Raw genomic sequence first — 22,563 nt, 5'->3', positions numbered from 1 at the left:
AGGGAGGTTTTAGTTAAAACGTAATGGTTCTATTAATTATAATGTTCTGCCCTGTGTTATTTTAATGGAGAGAAATTTCACATGGGAGTGCGAATTTGCTCAGCTGTAGGGAACGTCATCTATATTGCCCTTTCTTGAAGAATAACCATGGCTAATGTATGTAAAGTGCTTTGATTAGGGAAGGGGCTAAACTTGGAAGGTGATAAAAAGCACTCTTTGATGGATGTGGCAAGTGAGTTTTATGAAGGCACTTAGAGACCAACTTCCCTGAACATCACACACCTCGTTGCCTTTGCGTGCAAATTTTTTTTTCATGAAAATTGAGGTGCAAGGGGGAGTAAGTGCAATTCAGGATCACTTCCTAAATCTGCAAGCAGGGAAGCACAGAAATCAGAGAGATCTGGTGATAGGGGACTGAGTACTCACCCTGTTTTGATTCTGAACATCTCTGTAATTGTATAGCTGTCTTTTCAGATGATGTGCATATAATTCTGCTGTGTCATCTGCATAGTGGTTCAGGGAATTAGAAATAGATTACAGTATTACAGGACTCAGTCCAGCAAAGATTTATGTGGAACATTTTGCTCTCTTTCATTATAAGGTCATCTATGTCATTCTGTAGGAATAAAATTTACATTTGTTTTCCTTACTAGGAGACTATTACAGGAACAATAGTGAGGAGTATAATAAGAAAGATACTTAGTAACTGATCCTCAAGTTTTGCTTCCAAGACAAACAGGCCTAAGTACTATATTCTGATATGAAGTTTTATATTCTGATATTTTCTTTTAATGTATTTGTACTCCTCAGTCTTTTTAAAATATGTTTTAATTTTTTTCTTTTTTTTTTTGCAAATGAAAAGTAAAATCTTTAGTTTCATTCTGGAGCAGAAATCAGTAACCCAAAATAATAATCTAGAAGTTATCCACACATTCAGTTAATTCTTCTCTGCAACCTTTTTTAGTCTTCACTGTTCTTCTGCCCCTCTCTGAGATGCCTGGAGAAAAAGAAAAAGCAGTGTTTTCTCAGGGTCTAATAGGAAACCTGCTCTTCTCAACATTTCTCTAGCAGAAAGTCCAAGTGCATTTCCTGCTGGGTAGCTCCTGAAAGTTGTGGCATTGAGAGGCAACCAGTCTGACCTCCTGAGTGGGTGCTAATACTTGTTTGGTTTAGCAATCTAGTAAAATGAAACTAGTATTTGAAGGTGCCTGTATTACTTATAATTACCTCACTGACAAGAAGTACATAAATCACATGGGAAATCCTTAAGCTATTTTATTTCTGTGATCTGTTTTGATTGTTTTGGGTTTTTTTTCATGAAAATGCTTAAAACTGTGAAGAACCCTCAACCTGTGCATTGAGACTTGCTGTTTGCATTGGCTTCCTGGAGGACTCTCTAGCTTCTGAACACAAGCATAAGTTACCCTGCATGCCACACCTTTTCTGACCTTGCAAATTTATGCCCTGTTTTCTGAACTGGGAATATGCCTTCCCCGATGGTTGTCTATCAATTAAGTCCAGTAATTAGCATATTTGGAACTTCTGTGACTTATAAGGGAGAAGGAAAAATGTTCCAAATGGAAATTGTCGTTCCAAATGGAAATTGTCGTTCCATTGGAGGAAATTTCCAATGGAGGCAGAAGACACTGTCCTTGGTACAGAATCAAAGCATTGCTTTAGCTGAAAGTCTCATTAAGCTCGAGAACAATGGAAACCTGAATCAGAAGTGATATTATTTTCACTCACTTTCTGTCTGCAGCAGACCTTTGGGATTGCAGGGGAAAGCGGAATATTTGTGCATGGCTTTCAATGCAGTGACAATAACATGGAATTTAGATGTGTTGGTCACTCAGAAACAAAATGAGTAACACTACTGCTCCCCTGCTCCCCTTGCTGGTTTGTTGATTCATGTTCTGTGGACATGAACAATGCCCTCCACTGCACTAGCTGACTTTGATTTCAAGCAGACTGTTCACAAAGTTATCTACTTAACATAACTCTGCCCAGCTGGCAGGGTACTCAGACTGAAGAATATAAAGCTAATTCTTCTTGTGTGTGCTTTTGAGTCATTCAGCCTAATAGATTCCAGTGGTGTTCCAAGTTCTTTATAGAGCCAATTAGTGTTAGTGAAAAGTTAAAGCTGCAAAACTTAGGAATTGTCTTTGAAAAATTGTTGACATTATGTGAATGCTTAGCAGTATCACCCACGTAGCAAGCGTGACAGCTGTACACTGGTCTAATTAAGTTTTTCAGGCCAGGTGTGCAAAAACAAAGTATCAAAAGCTCATATATTTTAATGAGTAAATCATCTTCTAATCTTGTGTTTACCGGTTCTGTGGGCTGAAATTAAAAGGTTACCTTTCTTTATTCTGGACTCTGTCTGATCCCCTCCTTGCTTAATTTGGACATGTCTATTTTACACATTCAGCTGTTGCCGTTAGACCACATGTGGCTGCATATACTCAGTGTCTGTCATATCTATATCACTGGGCAGAAATTCCTGTTAGAGTCCCTAATTCATGGATCCTTCACAACAAAACAGAGACTTCTGTGGGGACAATAGCAGTAAAGTCTTTGATATGACAGAGAATGAGGACTCCGCTCAAATCCAGCTTTCCCTTTGGAAAAACATAATTATACAAGGGGAGAAGATGATGGTGATGGTTTTGAAAAATTGTCCTTAGAGGAAAAGCAAGTAGTAACTGCTAAATGTGTGTGTGTGATGTTATGTATTGTTTATATTTTTGTTTATATTGTTTATATATTGTTTATGTATGTTATCTATGTATTCCATATTATTGATATGGAAAGATATTATGTATTGTTATTATTTTTTTGTTTATATTGTTTATATATTGTTTATGTATGTTATGTATGTATTCCATATTATTGATATGGAAAGACTCATTACAGAGTAAGTGTGCAGCATCTTACTAGACCCAGGAAAGAGTGTGGAACAGATAATATGGACAAAAGTTAGACAGGGTTTCTCCAAAAGGAATTTTAAACAAAATGCTAATCAAAATAAGCTTTAAAATTGAGTGTTACCATTCCATGTCATTCTCTAGGTATGAGAGATACTATTTATCAGAGTATTTTGGTCTTGCTTTTTCTGATCTTTTTCAAACCTAAATCCTTCTGAGCATTGAATCTTAATCTGGATTGGTAAGAAAGACCCACGGGAGCTGTCATGAGCTGAATGCTGTGATGAAATGAGTCGGGCATGGCAGCTACAGAGTGACTCTGCATCTACTCAAACACCTTGGTGGAGGTCACGTGTAGGTATCTTGTTATATGAGGAGGTCATACGCTAAAGATACAAGAAAATAACAGTCCTGCAAAAGCTAATTCTTTCAGGAATTTATGTTTGGTCTTTTTAGCATGTCCTGACAAACCTCTGTGGGCTGACATAAGCAGTGACATAGGAAATCTTAAATACCATGTCAAACAAGAAAAGTACTCATGTATAATGATTTTTTGTGGTAGATTTAGTATTCTTTCTGGGTTATTTTGTTTTGGGTTTTTTTGGCTCATGAAGAGATTAGGAAACTAAAAATATTATTTTGGAACTCCATGTTTACTCAAAATTTTTATAGACTGAAATGTAAGGGTACTTACTACCACTTTTCTCACATGCAAGCTTATTGCATCTGCAACAAATTTTGGAAAATGATTTATAATGAAGCTGAATCATCAGTTGCTTATGCAAACCTTTTTTAATATAAAATGCATCTATTGGAAAAAATTATTTTTAAGTGGCAGCGCATAAAGACATAATGATTTTTGAGATTTGAGGGATTTTTCAGCCACCTAAACTTTTCACTGAAAAAGGAAAGTCTTCAGTTGAAGCTATCACAAACTTCCAGTGATAAATTAAAAATACAGTGATGATTATGCTGGTTATTGAGCGTTAGGTGTGCTTGAAAGCTGAGTACAGCTTGCACTCAAGCATGCTTTCTTTATCCTAGTCTTCCCTGAATTATATTCAGTTGGCTGTTTACCTAGGTTAAAGAGAGATTTTCTTTAATTTGGAATCTGGTAAAACTCAGATCAATGAATAAGACAAAAAAGCATTTGAAAGCATAATCAGCCACTATTCTAGTGAGTGAAAAAAAGAGATAAGCTCATGCTGTTAAATATAACATATTATTAGATATACAGTGAAACCAGCTATATGAAAATTGTTGAAACATGCAGTTATTAAATAATCTGTTACTGTTTTCCCATATTTGAAATAATTAAAGGTTCTCATTTCTTTATCTGTGTTTTCTGCATTAGTGGTAATCTTTGATTCATTGCTTCTGTGTTTTGTGAAATGTAGTTTCTCAAATTAGCTTGCAGTAATTATTGATTTTTGCACTGTTATTTGTGCATTACTCAAGCACCTAATATGTGCTTAATGCTGATGCAGAAAACATGTGTCCTCTCTGAAGAGCTGACTGTAAAAAGGCCATGATCCTGGGAACACTGAATGATGCAGGTTGCTTTTGGCAGATGAGTAATCCCTTCCTGTCCAAAGTTCTACTTGCTTATATTCCACTCTGTTGAATTAAGTGAAAAAATACCAATGTGTCTTGCTATGAGTCCTAAATGAGAAGTAAAAAGGCTAAATATTTGCATTTATGTTATGTACTCTCTTTTCTGTCCACTTAATTTAATCCAAGATTTAAATCTATGTATGTTTTGGGGGGAGGGGAGGTGGTGGTGTTTGATGTTGGTTGGTTGGTTTGGTTTGAGGTTTTCTATTGTTTGTTTGTTTGTTTGGCTTTTTCTGGATGCACTACTGGATGTGGAGACAGAGGGATTTGGCTTGGAGGTTTAATTGTTCAAGATTTTCATCAATTAGTGCATTACTTTTACCCCAGTAATTCGCAATATTGAATCCTGCAAATTTATATAATGGTAAGAAATCTTAGAGAATTTTGTGGTGAACTTTCAGAAGGCAAAATAGGAGTGCAGTTAAGGCCACCCCATGGGCAGCTGCTCTGGAAGGGCACAGATTTACCCTTCTGCTCCTGCATGCTCCCAGGATCTCCTTTTGCTCAGGTACTGAAGCTCATCCAGATCCTCAGGGTTCAGAGGAGCTAAACCAGCAGAAAATGTGTGTGTGTAGAGTATCTCTGTTCCATGGACCAATACATTGTAAGCTCCCCAGGAAAAGGCAAGAGAAGATGTTAAGAGAAAGGAAGAGGGAGGGTGACAGAGCATGGGTGACATGCTTTATCAGTAGCATTGGGTCATTATAGTGTCAAACTGTGCCACTGTAATGATCATAACTAAAGCAGCAAATGCCCATCGGAGTTACAGATGGTGTTCTGTGATGAGGCATGGAGATGTAAGGGGATAATCCTGTATTTAAAATGAACTTGGTTCTGTTCATAACTCGATCACAGACCTACTGAGAGGCCTTGAGCAAGCAGCTTCTCTCCTCATTGTGTGTTTCTCCAATTACAGAGACAATAGTATTGCCTACTTATCGACAGCTGCTATTCAGGTGCTTAACTGTCCTGGTAGAGAACATTATGAAAGTAAAACTATAAAGTGCAGAGATCTAAATATGGAAAATCAGAAAAAGATGCTAATTTTCTGTGCTTCAGTATTGCTTGGACCTACAGGCTTAAAAAAAAAAAGAGCTTTTTCTTTTAATTAAAATTAAAGCTTCATTACTCCTGAGTACATAAAAGCTCAATATGAAAATATCATTGCTATTCAGAACTACCATAATCTATTGCAAGTCATCTGTGAATCATCTCTAATTAACAAGGTGCTCTATTACAGGGCTTTCTGAATAATAGCAGGCTATTCTTTGCAACCCTCTAAGCTAAAGCCTATTAGCTTTTCACTATCTAAATTACTTATAATATTCTGGAAAAAATGTTTGTGGGGTTTGCCTGATGAAAAACTCCAAAAAGCAAAGTTGCCACTGGAAAATCAGGGCATGAAATTTCTCTCTCAACTCTCCAAGAAGGATATGCAGGTTCCCTTACATGCAAGTCTCCAAAGTTGATATGAAGTTTTTGTGAAATCTTGATGTACAAGCCCTAGACCCACTGTTTATTTTCAGATGGTATCATCAGAAAGTGGGCTTTGGTCACTGAAGGCTTAAGGCAGCTGCATACCCACTGTGACCCATTTGGTAGCTGTCAGATGTACCTATATATGTTGTTCTTGTATTTTCCAAACTATGTTTGCCCAATCCTCATGCTATTGTTCACAGATGTTCTCAGAGTTTCTGAAACTTTACAGGAAATTTTGCAAATGTCTCTTTTGACTGCCATGTCATGCATATTTTTAAGAACTACCATCTTAACCAACTCTGACTCAGAGTGTTCTACTAAGCCACTGGCTTTGAAACTTCCAAGTTTTAAGAGTGATTTAATAATTGTACATTTATCTAAGACGTATTAGATGGTATTATTTATAATTTATGGCAATATTTACCATGTAATTGCTTAGCTTCATTCTATTTCAAATAAAAATCCCCAGGAAGTATCCAAACAAAACTCAAATCAGGGTTAGGGGAAAATTCAGATTATGCATTAGTGGTTGAGCGGGGGAGTTTCTCACAGCTATGTTGGAGTTGTCACCAAAACAAGCACTGCTATGTTCCAAGCTAATAGTATGCTGAAAAGATCTGGTTATTTATCAAGGGAAGAGAATGGAATCATAGAATGGTTTGGGTTGGAAGGCACCTTAAAAATCATATAGTTCCAGCCCTCTGCCACAGGCAGGGGTCCCACCCACTAGATCAGGTGCCCAAGGACCCATCTGACCTGGCATTGGACACTTGTAGGGATGAGGGAACCACAACTCTGGGCAAGCTCTTCCTGTGTCTCATCACCCTCTGAGTAAAGAATTTCCTCCTAACATCTAACCTAAATAGTCCCTCTTTTAATTTAAAAGTGTTTTGCTTCCTCCTATCACTATCTGCTTATGTAACAAGTCACTCTCCATCTATTTTTATCAGCCTCTTTAGGTACTGGAAGGCTGCTGTAAGGTGCCCCCAGAGCCTTCTCTTGTCCAGGCTGAATAACCCCAGCTCCCTCAGCCTTTGTAGGAGAGGTGCTTCAGACCTCTGATCCACTTAGTGGCCCTCCTCTGGACTTAGTCCAAGAAGTCCATTTCCTTCTAATGCTGGAGGATCCAGAGAGAGGATCAGAGAGCTTTCTGTCTTATTCCATTGAGTACACAACAGGTTTAGAAGTCCCAGTTAGCCAGTCTTCCTTGGTGGTATACTCTAAGTTACCTGATTATTTTACAGGGCAACAGTGAGCTACAATTTTGAAATAGCAATAGAAAAATTTAAGAAAATCCTAAGTTATTTCTTGTGTTGAAGAGTTACTAATTATTGCTTCTACTGAGGCTCCAATAAAAACTCTTCTTTTCATGACATCTACAAAGGAAAACATAAACATCATGAAGTCTAGGACAGGGTTGTGTATTGGGACACAAGCAGGGAGAGATGGTGGAGTGAGGGGAGATTAAAATCTCACTTTCATTTAGTACAGCTAGTCAAAACTGTGAGGAGATATGATTACCCTTTGAAAAAGAATCTGCCTGGAAAGGTAGTAGTATAAGAATAAAATATTTTAGCTGCGGGTGCATCTAAGGTAGGCACTACAGTGAATAGAAAGGTGAGATTCTAGACAGCCTCCTGATGAGACCAACAAGTACTGAAAACTTAAATAACTGTATGATGATTTTGTGATGTTATTAAAACAGCTTCATAGGAGTTCAAGAGTGTTGTGTGTTGACTGGCTGCCTGTGGTTCCATCCGTGTTGCATTTGATAGGGGTTCTCAAATTCACTGAGCAATGTGCATCAGACACATCCAAGCTGTACAGCTCGGGTCATGCTGTTTGCATTCACACAGGTGTCTCAGACCTGTAGCACCCAACCTGTAGCACCAACTTGAACTCAAGTTCTGCATATGTGCTGGAATCAATACTGCATCCCTACAGAACTTTGTAAGAGGTGCATACTTGTGTGTGCAGTTAAATGGTTCTGGGAGAACATGTTGTTACCCACAGGAGATTAAATCAGAGAAGTGCCAGAAAATACTATTCAGAAAATCAATTGAAGTGGTGCCAGTTAACACCACTGGAACTTGCAGTCTTAGTTCCAGGAGTCTCACTACACTCCCAGTGTAGTGAGACTTCAACACTAGTGGGCTTCAGTACTGAAGAGGAGCCCAGTCAGTTCCAGTAGGGTTCTTGGCTTTAAACAGCCCTCTGAATTTCTGCAGTGCAGCTAAGGGTTACTCTCTCACCCATTTTGGGATCCTTTTCCTTTTAAACAATCAAAGAACCTTTTATAGATTTAACTTTTTGGAAAGCACATTATCTCAAAACTTTTTGATTCCAACTTTTGCATGTTTTTAGCCAATTCACCTTGGCTAGTTTTATAATAGTAACAATAATAAAATACTTCAGGACATTTTAAAATGTCTTTTCTCTACCAGAGCTGTTATTTTAACTTTCGCTGTGATTGAAAGTATAGTTTGACATGGCCTGCTCGGTGATTCCAGTTGTGCCAGGCCAGGCAGCTGCAGCATGCCAGCTCTGTGTCAGGGAAGCCAGCAGGCAGTGTTGGCATTAGCCATCCCTGCCAACGGAGGAGGCAGAGCCGCCTCACAAGCACACACATTCCTGTTCCCTCCACTGGAAAAAATATTGAGTAGGCACAGATATTTGTTTAGTGATTCAGATCAGGGAACTGAACTAGTTTAAAATTAGCATTCTGGGGTGATATTTGGACCAGTTCTCCAGTCTGGTTCCTTCTGTGGCTGTGGGAATACTTGTGCCAATAGAGAGGAAGTAGGAAATGATGGCCTGGAGATGGCAGAGTGAGGCCACAAGCGAGGGCTTATGCCAGGACTAATGATATTCCTTTAATGAGCCAAGATACTTTTTTCTAAAATACAACAAACCTCTACACAGCCTCCAAACCCATGTTTATTTCTGTGAGAAGCAGGTGGCTTTAGATCCACTCCTCCTTCCCATGAAGAACCTGTTTCAATTCCTATTTCCCAGCATCTCTTACAGCTGCACCCATCTTGCAACAGGTTAACTGGGCCAGGGCTGTTATGTTTTCTTCTCCAGTGAAATCATAGAATCATTTAGGTTGGAAAAGACCTTGAAGATCATTGAATCTAATCATTAACCTGGTACTGCCAAGCTCACGACAAAACCATGTCCCTAAGTGCCACACTTACACATCTTCTAAATACTTTGAGGGATGGTGACTCAACCACTTCTCTTGGCAGCTTGTTCCCGTGCTTGACAACAGATTTTGTGAGGAAATTTTTCCTAACAGCCAATCTGAATCTCCCCTGGCAGAGCTTGAGGCCATTTCCTATTGTCCTATTGCTAGTTGCCTGGGAGAAGAGACCATACAACCTCCTTTCTTCAGGTACTTGTAGAGAGCAGCAGGGTCTCCCCTGAAGCTCCTTTTCTCCAGGCTGAACATCCCCACCTCCCTCAGCCAATCCTCCTAAGTTGTGCTCCTAACCCTTTTCCAGCTCTGCTGCCCTTCTTTGGACTCACTGCAGCACCTCAATGTCCTTCTTGCCCAAAACCTGACCACAGGGTTTGAGGTGCAGCCTCACCAGGGCTGAGTACAAAGCACTGCCCTCATCCTGCTGGTCACACTATTCTTGATACAAGCCTGGATGACCTTGCCCTTCCTGCCCACCTGGGCACAGCTGGCTCATGTCCAGCTGGCTGCCCACCAGCACCCCCAGGTCCTTTTCCACCAGGCAGCTTTCCAACCACTTGTGCCAAAGCCTTTAGCAGTGCAGCAGGTCAACACTCCCCCCCGATTTGGTGTCATTTGATGCAAACTTGATGGGGGTGCACTCAGTTCCCTCATCCTGATCATCAATAAAGATATTAAACAGGATTAGCCCCAGTACGGAGCCATGGGAGATATCACTGGTGACACAGCTGGATGTTTCAACTCTGATGCTTCCCCTGTAACACTATGACTCCAGAAGCCAATAGATTTTAAAGCTTTGTGTGCTCAAAGACACACATTTTTAATGCTTCAAAATTCAGTCATGCTGCTAAAAGGATTTCTTTCCATCTATTACCATTGTAAGTGTTACTACATAACAGGTACAGCCCCTTGAATAACCCTTTCTGATTTGTTCTCATATTTCTTCTTGCATGTTTTTGGATCTTCTGAAGTCCATGTCTCTGGAATTCAGAAGATTTAGACACAAAATAGTGCCTAAAAATCAAGTACCAGGAAGTAATCCTCTTTTCAAGCTCAAGTTTTGCTTTTTAATTTTTTTTAGTTGTTTATTTTTATTATTTCAACTTTCTCAAGTTAAGAGGAGTGAGTCATACATTTGAAGAGAAGATCTAGGGAGTAGGAAGTAAGAAGAGATGAGGAGAGGACTCTGGAATCAAGGAAGTGACTAAATATGTAAATATTAAGAACATAATAAAATAACAGTGGGAAAAAAATAAAACATTTTTCAGTCCCCAAGGCATACAATAGCAAGGTTCTGTTGTGCCTTTTTGAAATGCTCCTTGATATCCTTGCTTGCAGTTCCTAAGCAGCCCAGCTAGACCAAGATGCCCTTGAAAAGCTTTTAGGAAGCTGTACAAATTCTCTTTTTTCTGTGATGATGGGAGGGAGAACCTTATTACAAGTTTGTATAGTAGTTACATTATTTGTTCCTCCTATCTGACATATACATCTATTTTCTCTTTTGGGAGTTGAAGCAAAAGAACAATCTCAGTCTCCTAATTGATAGCTGTTCTGCCCTACATCACAGTAAGGTTTCAAGTGTTTCAGGTGTTAAAGGAAGTATCAGAAATATGAAATCAGATCCCAGTAGCACATTAAGGCAAAGGTGTCCCATTCCAGTGGATGTATATCATGTGAATCACACAATATACACTGCAAACTTTATGTATTTGGTATGACTGCTTTGTGACACTAACAGAAGTTTATGGTTGAAAGGAAAGTGGTTCTTACAGGATTTTTGACTGGTTAAAAAAAAAATATTGGAGTCAAACATCAGCATTGCTAGTGAAATAACGAATTCAATATTTTTGTTGTATGTCTAAAGATGTTTCATTTTCTTTGAAGAAGGTAACTGTATTTAGGCAGACAATATCACTTGGGAAGTGTTTTATATCATCTTTGCCACAACTGTATGTCTTCCCTGCATATTGAAGCATATGAATACATATTTGAACCTTTATCAAGTAGCATGGCTTACTTTATGATATAATTAATTGCACACTTTAATCTCTAGTTGATGAAAAACAGATAAAACTGCCATTTTTGTGTTGTGCATATGGAGAGTTAGATTCTTGCTTTGTGTTGTGCATAGTGTTGCTTATTTCTCTGTATATCTCAAAGTTGTTTCAGGATTTGAAAAGCTATATGAAATTCACAGCAAGATGTCAAAGGATCAAATTGACTTAATATGATGAGTTCCCTTTTTTTTTTTTTGTCCATTAGTTTAATCAAGAATTTGGATGTTGAGTATTCCATATGTGCTCTTTATAACAAATTTTGCACACTTGTTAGATGAGTAGGAAGACATACACAAGATGTTGAAATTTCTTGCAGATATTTGATGATGCATCAGCAAGGAAGACTTGCTTCCAGTGTGGGCAGGCTCATTTATGCAGGAAGAACTTCATGCACTTCCTGGTGACTTTGGTGAGAGAGGTGACACTACACTTAAGAGAAGGTGATACTTTGTGTATCTGAAATTAAATAAGGAAAAGGTCATATAATATACTAAACCTATCCAAATAGTAGTGTGGCATTGTGACAACAATTAGTCCTAAACCGAGACATTTTATGGTGTCTTTCTTCCCTTTACTTGTCAGCAGTAATACAGGACCTTGGACTATATTGTTCTCAGTGAATTAAGAAATCATTTTGTGTCTTGGTGAACAGCAATGGAACCAAATTAACTTTTTGAGGGGTAAAACGACACAGTATTTTTTCCAGTTTCACACTTCCTCTGTTGCTGTATTAGACAGAGAGGAATTTAGACACATTAGAATTTAGACATTTTTTTTTTTCTCCGACGGTTCTTCAGCTTCTATTTCAAAAACAGGCAGGGATAGATGTGCCTGTAATCTGGAGTTAAGTACTTTCACTACATTAATTTAAAGTGGTTCTTCAAAATTTGTCTAAAAAGCCATGGAAGACCAACAAGAAGGAAATTAATGCTGAAGATTCAAGAGTGATTAATGATTTTTTTAATTTACAAATCTCATTTTTGCTGTGTCTAGCATGTGGTAGGTATTCATACAACCTTAAGCCCAATTTCCAGTGTGTTAGGTTTCTAATATATTTTGAAAATATCCCATGTGTCATTTGTCCTGCTAGATACAATGCCTACCCAGGTAAATTTGCATGTCCCATTGGTTTATTATTTGACATTACTCACAGTTAATCTCTTTCTGTAAATAAATCTAGCAAATGTGTGACAGCCTTCAACTAAAATTTCAGCTGTGAAACCCATAATATCAATCATTGTGTTTTCTCTGAAAGAGCTGTCATGCAGTCGCAGAATATTCCAGCCCCATTTTATGGAAGGAGATTTGAAGCAGAGTTTTTTCTCTGAGTTGCAGTGCAGGTGCAAACTTTTAGGGTCCTGAGTTTACATACCCACTTGTCAGAGTGCAAACTGTCTCCTTTCTGGCTGAAAATACCAGGAGATATTTTGTTCACCGGGGACAGGAGATGCCAACTGGGAAGACTAAGAGGAAAATTGTGCAACCTCCATCCTGATAAAGGATCCAGAATGTGGCTGGATTTTGTACAAGCCCTGGAGCTAGGCATAGCTAGAGAGTTTAAGGTTCTTCAAGGTCATACAAATTGTTTCAGATATAAAAGAAGGACATTAATTCAGGTCACTCAGTTCAAGTAAATATGATGCTTTTATATACCTTGTTAACTTTTGTACCTTACGTGTGTGGTTTTACTAAATAATTAAAGGGAAAATTTTTACCTAAAATTGGTACTTTGCTGAATAAAATTTGCAAGCCCCATTATACACTTTTCTGTTTCTCAGAGTTTCAATGGCAAACAGTGGTCTGGTTTTTCTGCTCACTTTAGTGTCAGCTTGCTCTGTCAATGATTATTAGAAGTAGAAATGGGTGCTCCAGTAAATGTTCCATGCACTGTTTCTACTGTTAGGTGTAGGATATCTTTCTGAGCCTATTAAGGGAAAATTGCCTATTAGGAGTTTTTTAACAAATGCCTGTCTTTTTAATATTGTTCACAGCTAGTCTGAATAAACAGTAAACATATGCTGTGCATAATGAAGTTCTTCCATCCAATTTTCTATTGTATAACGTTCGCTCAAAGTGATATTCATAAATATTCATGTGATAAGACCGTTCATACTTCAGTTATCATCCTTCCTTCCAGAAAACTTCCAGTCCTTTATAGGAGAACAGTGTGAATCTCTGATTGTCCAAAGAAAAGAAAGCAGAATTGTATCTTCGGCAATCTCCTTCATGTTGGAGTAGAAGCTTACATAATATGAAGGAAATTGGATTTTTGGGTTCTTTGTCTTACATTTGTATCTAAGCCACCAGAATCCTGCAAGACCAGTATATATTATCAGCCAGGAAAGTAAAATGCTCAGTGACACCACTAAAAAACAAAAAAACCAGAGAATTGAGGCTGATACTCTTCCATGCAGATTGCTAGATGTTGTAATCTCCATCTTAAAAGCAGCCCACAGCTGAGTGACGTGTGTGTGGCCAGTGAAGCTGCTGCACGGTCCCCTGAGTCTGTGAGCAGCAAAGCACATATGGGGGCAGTCAATACAGCAGCTGTGGCACTTGCCAATCTGATGCTCCAGCACTAACACAAGATGCTTTTCTGAGAATTAAAATGTCTGTCCTCTGGTGAAAACTCAATCAAATATTGTTTTCTTATTTCTGGAACTATTACTTCTGCAGCACTCATGGGTCTCCCTGTACGTAAGAACAAGCCACATGTCCTCGTGGTGTAGCTCATTTGGTAGTCTAAAAGTAACACTATAACCATGTGACTGGTGGGTGCTTAGGAAGGATTGAGGAAGATCTTTGGGCAACTGAACCAAGGAGACCTCAACGGGCGGAAGCTCTGTCAGGGGAGATTTAGCTTGCAAATTAGGAAAAGGTTTGTCACCCAAGGGGTGGTTGGGCACTGGAACAGGCTCCTCAGGGAAGGGGTCACAGCACCAGCCTGACAGAGTACAATAAGTGTTTGGACAATGCTCTCAGGCACATGGTGGAATTCTTGGGGCTGTCATATGCGAGGCCAGGGGTTGGACTCAATAATCTGTGTGGGTCCCTTCCAACTCAAGATATATGATTGTTCTTCTCCAGAATGGCACAGGGATGGTTCACCATCTTAGTGCAACTGTGTAATTTTTTTTTTTTTTAATCTTACTGTTGATGTAGTCTATTGAAAATTCTTCAGAACTTTTGTCTCCATCTAATCTACTTGCATCTCTGCAAAATACTGATTTCAAATCTATCAAGAACTTATTTTGATGCCCATTATTAGGAATGTTTAAATGTGTTGAATAGAATCCACTAAATGGAATATCACCATATCAAGCAGAACAGGTCTTTTTAGAGTCTCTCTCCTGGGGCTGATGCACTTCTATTTATACTAGTTTCTCTTCATACAATTGCCAGTGTTGGATGTTGCTTTTAGCAACAAGGGAATAACATAGATGTGGGTATAGGAGATACTCTGTTTTTGCCTTGAGTTTACAAGTGCAAGATTAAACAGACATTGTCAGGCTATTATGTTTCTCTTGGGATTAAAGAAAACTGTGTCCAAGGCGCCTGTGTCCCATCAGTTTGTCAGACCCAGTTAGACAAGGTGACTTCACTTTCTCCTTCCTTCTGAGCAGTGATTTTAATTTGCAAGATGGCTAAAGGGGCCTGCACCTCCACTGGAATAATACATATACAGAAAAGGATCAAAATTACTGAAGCTTGTGATGCACATCCAGGAGGTGAGAGAAAGGAAAAAAAGCACTTTCTTTCCTTCCTCTTCCCTTGTATCCCCATCCAGCCAACGTGGTTGATCACTTGTCAGTCCTGGTTTGGTGAGAGATGGAAAATCACTGCCTGTATTCTGCGGTGCTGGCAGGCCAGTGTGCCTTTTTGAGAGAGAAAACTCCAGTGAAGTAAGTGTGTGCTAAACAGGACAAGGTACTTAGCAGCTGGAAAAGCTGAGACCCACACTGATGCAATGAGAGCAAAGCCCAAGCACTTCTTTGGGCAAAGCAGAAAAGAAATATCAGTAAGAAAAATAGCTACCTTATGTATTCATGGAGGAAACAAAAGCCATGTGGCAATTTGTCCAGCATTCAAGATGAAATGAAACAGCAGTCACTGAAAGAGTCATATACAATCTAACCACCGGGGGGAAAGTCTTGTTCTTCATTCAGCTGATTGGTGTCCCTTGGAAACATCTGCTTTGTTCCTGAGTTTCTTTGACGAGAGCATAAATGGCACTGCGTAATTCACCTTTAGTGTAGCATTGTCTCTTGGGCCTCTGTTGTGGGAGTCTCATTTTCTTTTTCTCTGCATGTTGTGTTCTGATAATCTTATTTGTTCTGTCTGTGGTGTCTCTGCTTCTGATGCTTTCTTATTTCTCTCTGGATTTTGTTCTGTCTTTCTGATGGACTTACTGGGGAAGGATTGGTAATACTGATTGCATTTGCAAGGAAGATACTATCAATTCATAGTTTTTACTTTTACAGTGATGGCTAAATTTACTCAAGTAGCAGAGTCATTCTGGGTTTGCTCATAAATTGTTGATTCACATAAAAAAATAGAAGGCCTAATTTCAACATGGGGCCTGATGCTCTGTGTAGTACAGTAATACAAAATTTCTCTTGGTAATTATATCTTCCAGTTTGTGGTAGATATCTTGGACTTGCATGTTCTATCATTTAGATATTGATGACTCATCTGGCATTGGCTACTGGCATCCTTCTCACTTGGGTGCTGTTCAGGCTGTTGTGCTGCCCTCTGTTAATTTTCTAAGCCTGGGTCCTTCAGTCTGTTCCTGCTCTTGGTATGGTCCATCTGTATGAGGAAAGGACCTTTGGCTTTCATTACATATTATTGGAAATTCTCCATTTATCTTTTAAAAATCAAACCTGGGCTATGTAATATCTAACTTTGGTGATTCCTGTTGGAGAGCTTGTCTTGAATCCTGGCTATGAGCTTTTTAGTTTGGGGGGTTTTTTTTAAGCCTTTTTCCAGCTGAAATAAACTTTATTTTGCTATTAACCTCACTGGGAGGAGTGGCAGCCATGATATTGTATTTATTTATTTTGTGTTACAGCATATGCGATTCTAGTCTTAAAAAGCGTATTTCAGAATACAGATGAATATTACTGGTTGATGCCAATGTGTCATAGGTCACCTCCACCATTTTTGTTGTTTATTGTTTTCTTAAATGGAGACATTTGGAGATTTTTTTTTCCTCCATGAAGTTGCTCAGCAGTTAAAATTGCTCAGAGAAGAGAAATAATTTAAATACATGAATTTTTAAGTGCAGTTAATATTTCACATTGTAGATTTATCTGACCATAGTGTGTTTATAAATGTTATGCTGAATGTTCCAATGTAACCAAACTTATTTTTTGGCTTGAACCTTTTTATTACAACCACTGTGAAAAGTGGTTATTATCTGACTTGCATGAAAGTTTCAGATAATGTTTTTGATGCCTCTTATTTGTTTTTCTGAGGAAAAGTTAAGTTCAATGTCTTGAAGCATGCCACATGGAACAGTAGTAGAATTTGCTTTTCACATGTCTATCCCTATGCTTTAATTTTGCATGCAAGTGTATTTTGTTTAATTTCTGCATTTGTATTTTTTATGTAAATTGTGCATCTCCGTTGCTTTTGCTTTTTTGCAAAAGTTGGAATATATTCTGCAATATCTCTGCTGATCTGCTGTCAGTAGAGTGAAGGTGCTTGGTTGTCCTTCTGCATTTAATCCCTAATTACCTGTCTGAAAGCAGAATAAGAAAACAAGAAGAGCACGTCTATTTCCATGCCTGTGTCATGTCAGGGATGTAAGAGAGTTACTTCCTATCCCTGGGTATGGTGCTCAGTGTTATAGTCTAACTTTTAGCATACAAGGATAGATTCTGCTCTGATGTGGACAATAACTTGCCAATACATTGTGATGGATTAAAAAAAAAAAATATTTTTGTGGTAAAGAACAAAATTCTGAATGTAATAAGTGTACCTGATAGTTAGGTATTAAGTCATGACCTGTGTAATTTTACTGGAAGTTTATTACAGTGCAGGCACATTTAATGGTGAATGCAAGTCCCTGTATGTGAAATCACCACTGATGTAATGAGAAGGGAGGGTTGTGATAAATCTGCCAGTGCAATAGTAACAGGCACTCGTATACTTCATGTTACTACACACAGCCTGTGTATTTGAAGCTGGGAAGTTATCACCTCCTCTGCATTAATAAAGATGTCAGTGACCAGGGATGTATCTGTGACAGGAAGGGTTCAGGAACCTCACCCTGGACTTGTTTGTTTGCTCTTTAAGGCTCAAGTGGCTTACACAGGTGGGAATGTGTGAGGCTACCAAAAGCCATTGCCAGCACAAAGCCTGGCCCAGCTTGTGGCAGGACTCCTCTTAGACAGGGAAAAGGCAGCACAGAAGTAGCAGCAGCAGTTGTGTGGTGTGTCAGGGCAGGTGAGGGGCAGGTCACGTAATCAGCGGAGTGCCTAAGGCCTTTGTGACACTGCAGCTTTTACTGCAGCAAGCTTGTGAGGAGACACAAAACTTGACTAGAGAGGCTGCATCAGCAAGTAATTTTGGCATTGACCAACTAAATTGCCTTTTAGCCTGTTCATTGTTTTGCCTGTGTATAGGGTTACCTATATATACCTAAGGTTTTCTTCTTGGACACTTGCCTCTGCTCCAGCATCTTTAGTTGGGGAAACAAGGGAACTGTAATGGCAAAAAGGCTCCTAGGCTTGACATGGGGCAGCACTGGGGCAGCACACTGAAAGCAACCCCCAAAGGTATTTTTGTTGCAAACCAAGAGGCTCAGAGAAGCAATCAGAAGGTGTGCTGAGAAGGGATAAGGAAGAAGCAGACTGTCCAGACTGTCACTGTGAAACAGTCACCTTAGGCTAGGGTAACACCGGTGTCCAGGCATAGCAGAGTCAAGCTCTATGAGATTATAGAGCCCAGCACTAATGGCAGCCTTTCCATTCTAGCCTCCTTTTTAATTAAACCATAAATGCCAAAATATTATTTTCTTTTTTTCTTTTTTCTTGTTAATACTTCTTTGGGTGCATATAGACTATGGTGAGCTTTAGGCAGAAGAATAGGACAGAGAACCTGAGAAAAAGCAGATATTGACTGGCATTGCTAGCCAAGGTAGTTCACAGCCAAGATATGCAAGTAAAGCAAAATACACCTCTCTTTTAGAGCAGATGGACTTGAGAGGTGTTGTCATTTAACCTCCAAGTCTTCTCAGGCTGTAGCGACGTCCGAGGTTGTGGGAGAAAGGCATGTCTAGGTGCTCCTTTGTAGCCAGAGAGAAAAGGCTGCCATGGGAAAAGAGCCTGAAGTGTGTGCAATAGGCAGAGAAAGCTCTTTGGTCTCTGGAACACACTGAGATTCATTAGTTTTTGAAGAACAGCTGAAAAATGTGATTTTGTTGCGGTAAGGTGGGGGTGCAGCTGTAAGTCTGCATGCTGCTGTGCAGCTCAAAATTACAGCCCGTAAATAGATGTACATACTCAACCCCCTAGAAGGGCTGTAGCTCCCTGCTGTAGTACAATAAGAATAGTAATACTTACCATTTAGATTGTGCTTTCTATTTTCAGAGCCGTGCCAGCGTTGGGTATTTCAATGTAGAGCGGGCGGGTGATTGTGAACAGGATATGGTGAGCTTGTCAATTTCGGGGGCGGAGGGGGGACAGTGCTATTTTGCATACTCCCGGAATAAAAGGAGATTCAAACCCTTCTATTCTGGCAGTGGGGGCACGACATCTTTCAGCTTTCTTCCAGGAGCGGCTCTCACAGGGGAGCCGATTTCTTCTCGGATCTGACCACCACAGCCCTCAGTAATTATAGCAGCGTCTGAATTCTGAGCTAAAAACAGAAGTGCAGCATGTGCCTATTCCCCATGTGATTCAGAAAGCAGGAAATTGAAAGAGCCTGACTGAGAGAGGAGAGGGAGCGCAGAGCAATAGACACATCCAATATTTGTCTGGAACCTGCTCCGCCTGGGACGCAGGAGCTGTCATCCGCCGGCGCTGATTCTGCGTGCAGCCTCAGCCCGGCCTCATTGGGCGTAGCGGGACCGGCGGCGGGGGGGAGCGGCGGCAGCGGGGACGGAGTTGGGCTCGGCGCACCCGAATGTAAACAGAGCGGAGCGGGGAGGCTGCATGCTCCGAGGGGCCGGCTCCGGGCTGCCCTGGCTCCGGCAGGGACCGCGCTGTGTCCGGCTCCATGAACAAAACCAGGCACTTCGGAGGATCTGCTGCCTGTGGATATAAATAGGGGGCAATCGGGATGCGTTAGCTTTGCCCGCCGGCGCCGCAGCTCCTTCGTGCTCCGCGCCGCGGCTGGGACAGGGCGATGGACATGAACATGAAGAAGTTCACGGTGCGCCGCTTCTTCTCCGTCTATCTCCGCAAGAAGTCTCGGTCAAAGAGCTCCAGCCTGAGTAGATTTGAGGTAAAATTCGCCTTAACTTTGTTAAATGTAGCAAATGCTGTTAGGTGCAGGTAGCGGAGGTGCAAGAGAACCGCCTGCATTTACTGATGTGGTAAGTAGTTAAAGGTGCTCTTTCCCTGGAGGTGGTGATACTCGCACCTAATGTTCTTTGTTTCCGTGTAATTCAGTGCTTTTTCTCGGTAGTATTCAATACATTGCATAATATATTTAGTGTTGCCAAGAGTCCTTTTATCAGCTTTGCAGGGGAGGAGGAAGCTGGTTCAGGACATCATGAAGTTGTAGGAAATAATTACAGATCCACTTAAATTAGCACAAATGACACCATAGTTTGAAATAGCCTCATATTTTAGTCTTCCCTTGCATGCGTAACATTCTTTCTTAGTGCTAGGTTTCCAAATAATTAATCAGTTTGCTAGTGCCTTTCATGTATATATATATGTGCTATGTTAGACAGGGATTCTCTTGATTATTTCTCCATTATTTCTTGATAGATTCTCATGTTTGCACGTATTTTTTGCATTTATCTTTCTCCCATACATCTCTCTTGGTATTTTTTCATTTACTTTGTTTTAGGAGAAGTTGTTCTTTGGGAGCTGGGGGGACAATGTCAAGCCCTTCATGATTTAGCAGTGTGGGGAGATGAAAGCAGTTCAAGTAGGAGGTATTAGCAAATTGGAATGTGTGAATGGGTTAGAACCCGGATTTCTGCCTGCCTTCCTCAAACCATTGTTCTTCAGCCCTGTATTTGGAGCTGTGAATAGTCGGCAGGATGTGAGATCAATTGAATAGATGTCAGTTATATTTATGTTGTTCACTTTACCATTGCAGATGATCTGCAACCTCTGCATTAATATAGAGGTAGATGGGGTCTGATTCCCTTCTGTCTCACGTTTATTTTGTGCTGGTGTACTTCAATTGACCTCTGAGGAGTTACTCTGATTTGCACTGGTACTCCCAGGAGGAGGATTTGTCTTGTGCTGTGTGAATACATTTTGAAACGTTATTCCCTTAGTGTCCTATTTAAAGCACCAGGTAATTGTTTGAACATAAAGTTCTTCATGTGTCATTGCTTAAACAGGGCATGCTGAAAAGCCAAGTTTTTCACCTGTTTTGTTGGTTGTTATTTTCTTTCCTAACTACTTAAAATCAAATTTCTTGGAAAATGATCATGTAAATTTTTATTCTCATCATCAAACAGACATGCTGTGCATTTAAAGTAAACTAATAACTCCCTCCTTGGAACAGTCGCATCCCAGTAGGACTGAGGGGAGAGATGGGGATACCTTTCCTTTTCTGATTGTGTAGTCAGAATCACAGAGCTTAAGCTGGAATAAATGTTCCTTGCATCACATTGTAAATTCTCTAAGCTCGTGCTCCAAGAGAGACAAGTAGACCTGCAGTTACTTGAAGGAGTTCTGACACAAATGAGTGTCTTCACAGGCCACCAGTGTCAGGATGGGATGTTAGGAGGGGAGTTGGTTTGGGAAGAGCAGAGCCCCAGCAAACCTCATGGGGAGAAACAGATTCCACCATACTAATTATTTAATTTACTGGATAATCCAGTGTGAATGACCAGTACGACTCAGCATTTAAAAAAAAAAAAGTCTTTGCAATCCCTTTGACCACCAGTGTTAGATTTACTGGACTTTCTCAATAATTATGAAATAGTTTCCCTTTATGTGAGTTGTATTCTAATGATTTTTTTTCTGATTTTAAATAATTTGCTTCAAGAAGCAACCTGATACTTACCCGGTCACACACGTACCTTCAGAGCACTTCATCCACTTCCCTCCTTTCTTCCCTGGCTCGTCAGTAATGACCAACTTGATGCAAAGTGACTCTGTATTATAATGGAGTGGAGAATAGGGGCTGTTCCAGCTATGAAGAAAAAATTATTCATAAAATCTGTTCTGCTATTTAAGTGTGAGAACCATCAGAAATGTTACTTCTTTGGACAGGGGTTGACAGCCAAACATGAACATCAAGTCTCCTCGGTGGTTCTCATCCCTGAGTACTTCTGTGTATAAATTTGTAATTGCAGGCTAACAAGTGCTTATCAGACAAACAGAAAGTGAGAGGAAGGCTGTTAGATGGTTTTTTAGAAGTGAGAATTTTCTTCATCCTAGTAGGTAGATATTTTTAAAGATGCAGTAAAAAGATACAGGTTGTTACATCATGGAATGAGTAAAAGTAAAATAAAGAAATTTGGAAAAAACACATGGGGCATTGCTTTGCTTAGTGTGCATTAGCTAATGTACCTGGCAGAAATTGTGTTGCACAATGTCATTTAAAATTTGGAAGGGTACTGATTTTACTAGGTTGTGTGGGATTTTTATTATGTTGTTCTTTTGGCAAGTTGGGAAGGAGGATTGAAGGGTTTAAGATAGATACTCCTAGGCTCAAGCATTTAATATGCTTAAAATACCACTATTAGAGTAGATTCAAAAATAATACAGTATTAGTTATTAATACCATGATTAATTACTTTTTCTACTGTGGTATTCTACACTTCATATTCACTTGTAATGAGAATGGTAGCTTACAGGGCCAGGATACAGCTGCAGAAAAGGACTTAGCAAATCACAGCTTGTAACCTGACCTTTACTTGATTGTTTCAGATGCCAATGTCATTGCTATACCTGAAACAACAAGATGACCACCTTGTGTAAACAGCTGGGTTTCACACTTTGTCCTGCTGAAAGAGGCAGAGTGCACTCTGGTAATGAGATGGTATTAGGGTTTCATTTCATCTTGCCTAAAATTCACGCCCTTTTTATTATTCTGGAAAAATCTGGCTGAAATTTGAATTTATTTGGCTACATTTTACGGGTTTCAGTTT

At 39.7% G+C, this 22,563-nt stretch overlaps 1 protein-coding gene across 2 annotated transcripts in view; it reads left to right on the top strand.

The window, feature by feature from the left end:
• The window catches only part of RPS6KA2 (ribosomal protein S6 kinase A2), a 282,009-nt gene that overhangs the window by 99,594 nt on the left and 159,852 nt on the right, over window positions 1-22,563 (top strand). The window contains exon 1 of one of the 2 annotated variants that reach the window (XM_066546697.1): window positions 19,481-19,724. The exons of the other annotated variant lie outside the window; for it this stretch is intronic. Coding sequence (XP_066402794.1) covers window positions 19,626-19,724 — 99 coding nt within the window. The 5' untranslated portion in view covers window positions 19,481-19,625. Of the gene's footprint in view, window positions 1-19,480; window positions 19,725-22,563 lie in introns of those variants that run through there. 2 annotated transcript variants of the gene reach the window in all.

The sequence above is a fragment of the Molothrus aeneus genome, chromosome 3 (genome assembly GCF_037042795.1).
Source record: "Molothrus aeneus isolate 106 chromosome 3, BPBGC_Maene_1.0, whole genome shotgun sequence".
Lineage (NCBI taxonomy): Eukaryota > Metazoa > Chordata > Aves > Passeriformes > Icteridae > Molothrus > Molothrus aeneus.
Note: the sequence above shows the minus strand (reverse complement) of the source record. Positions and strands in the feature narration are given on the sequence as shown.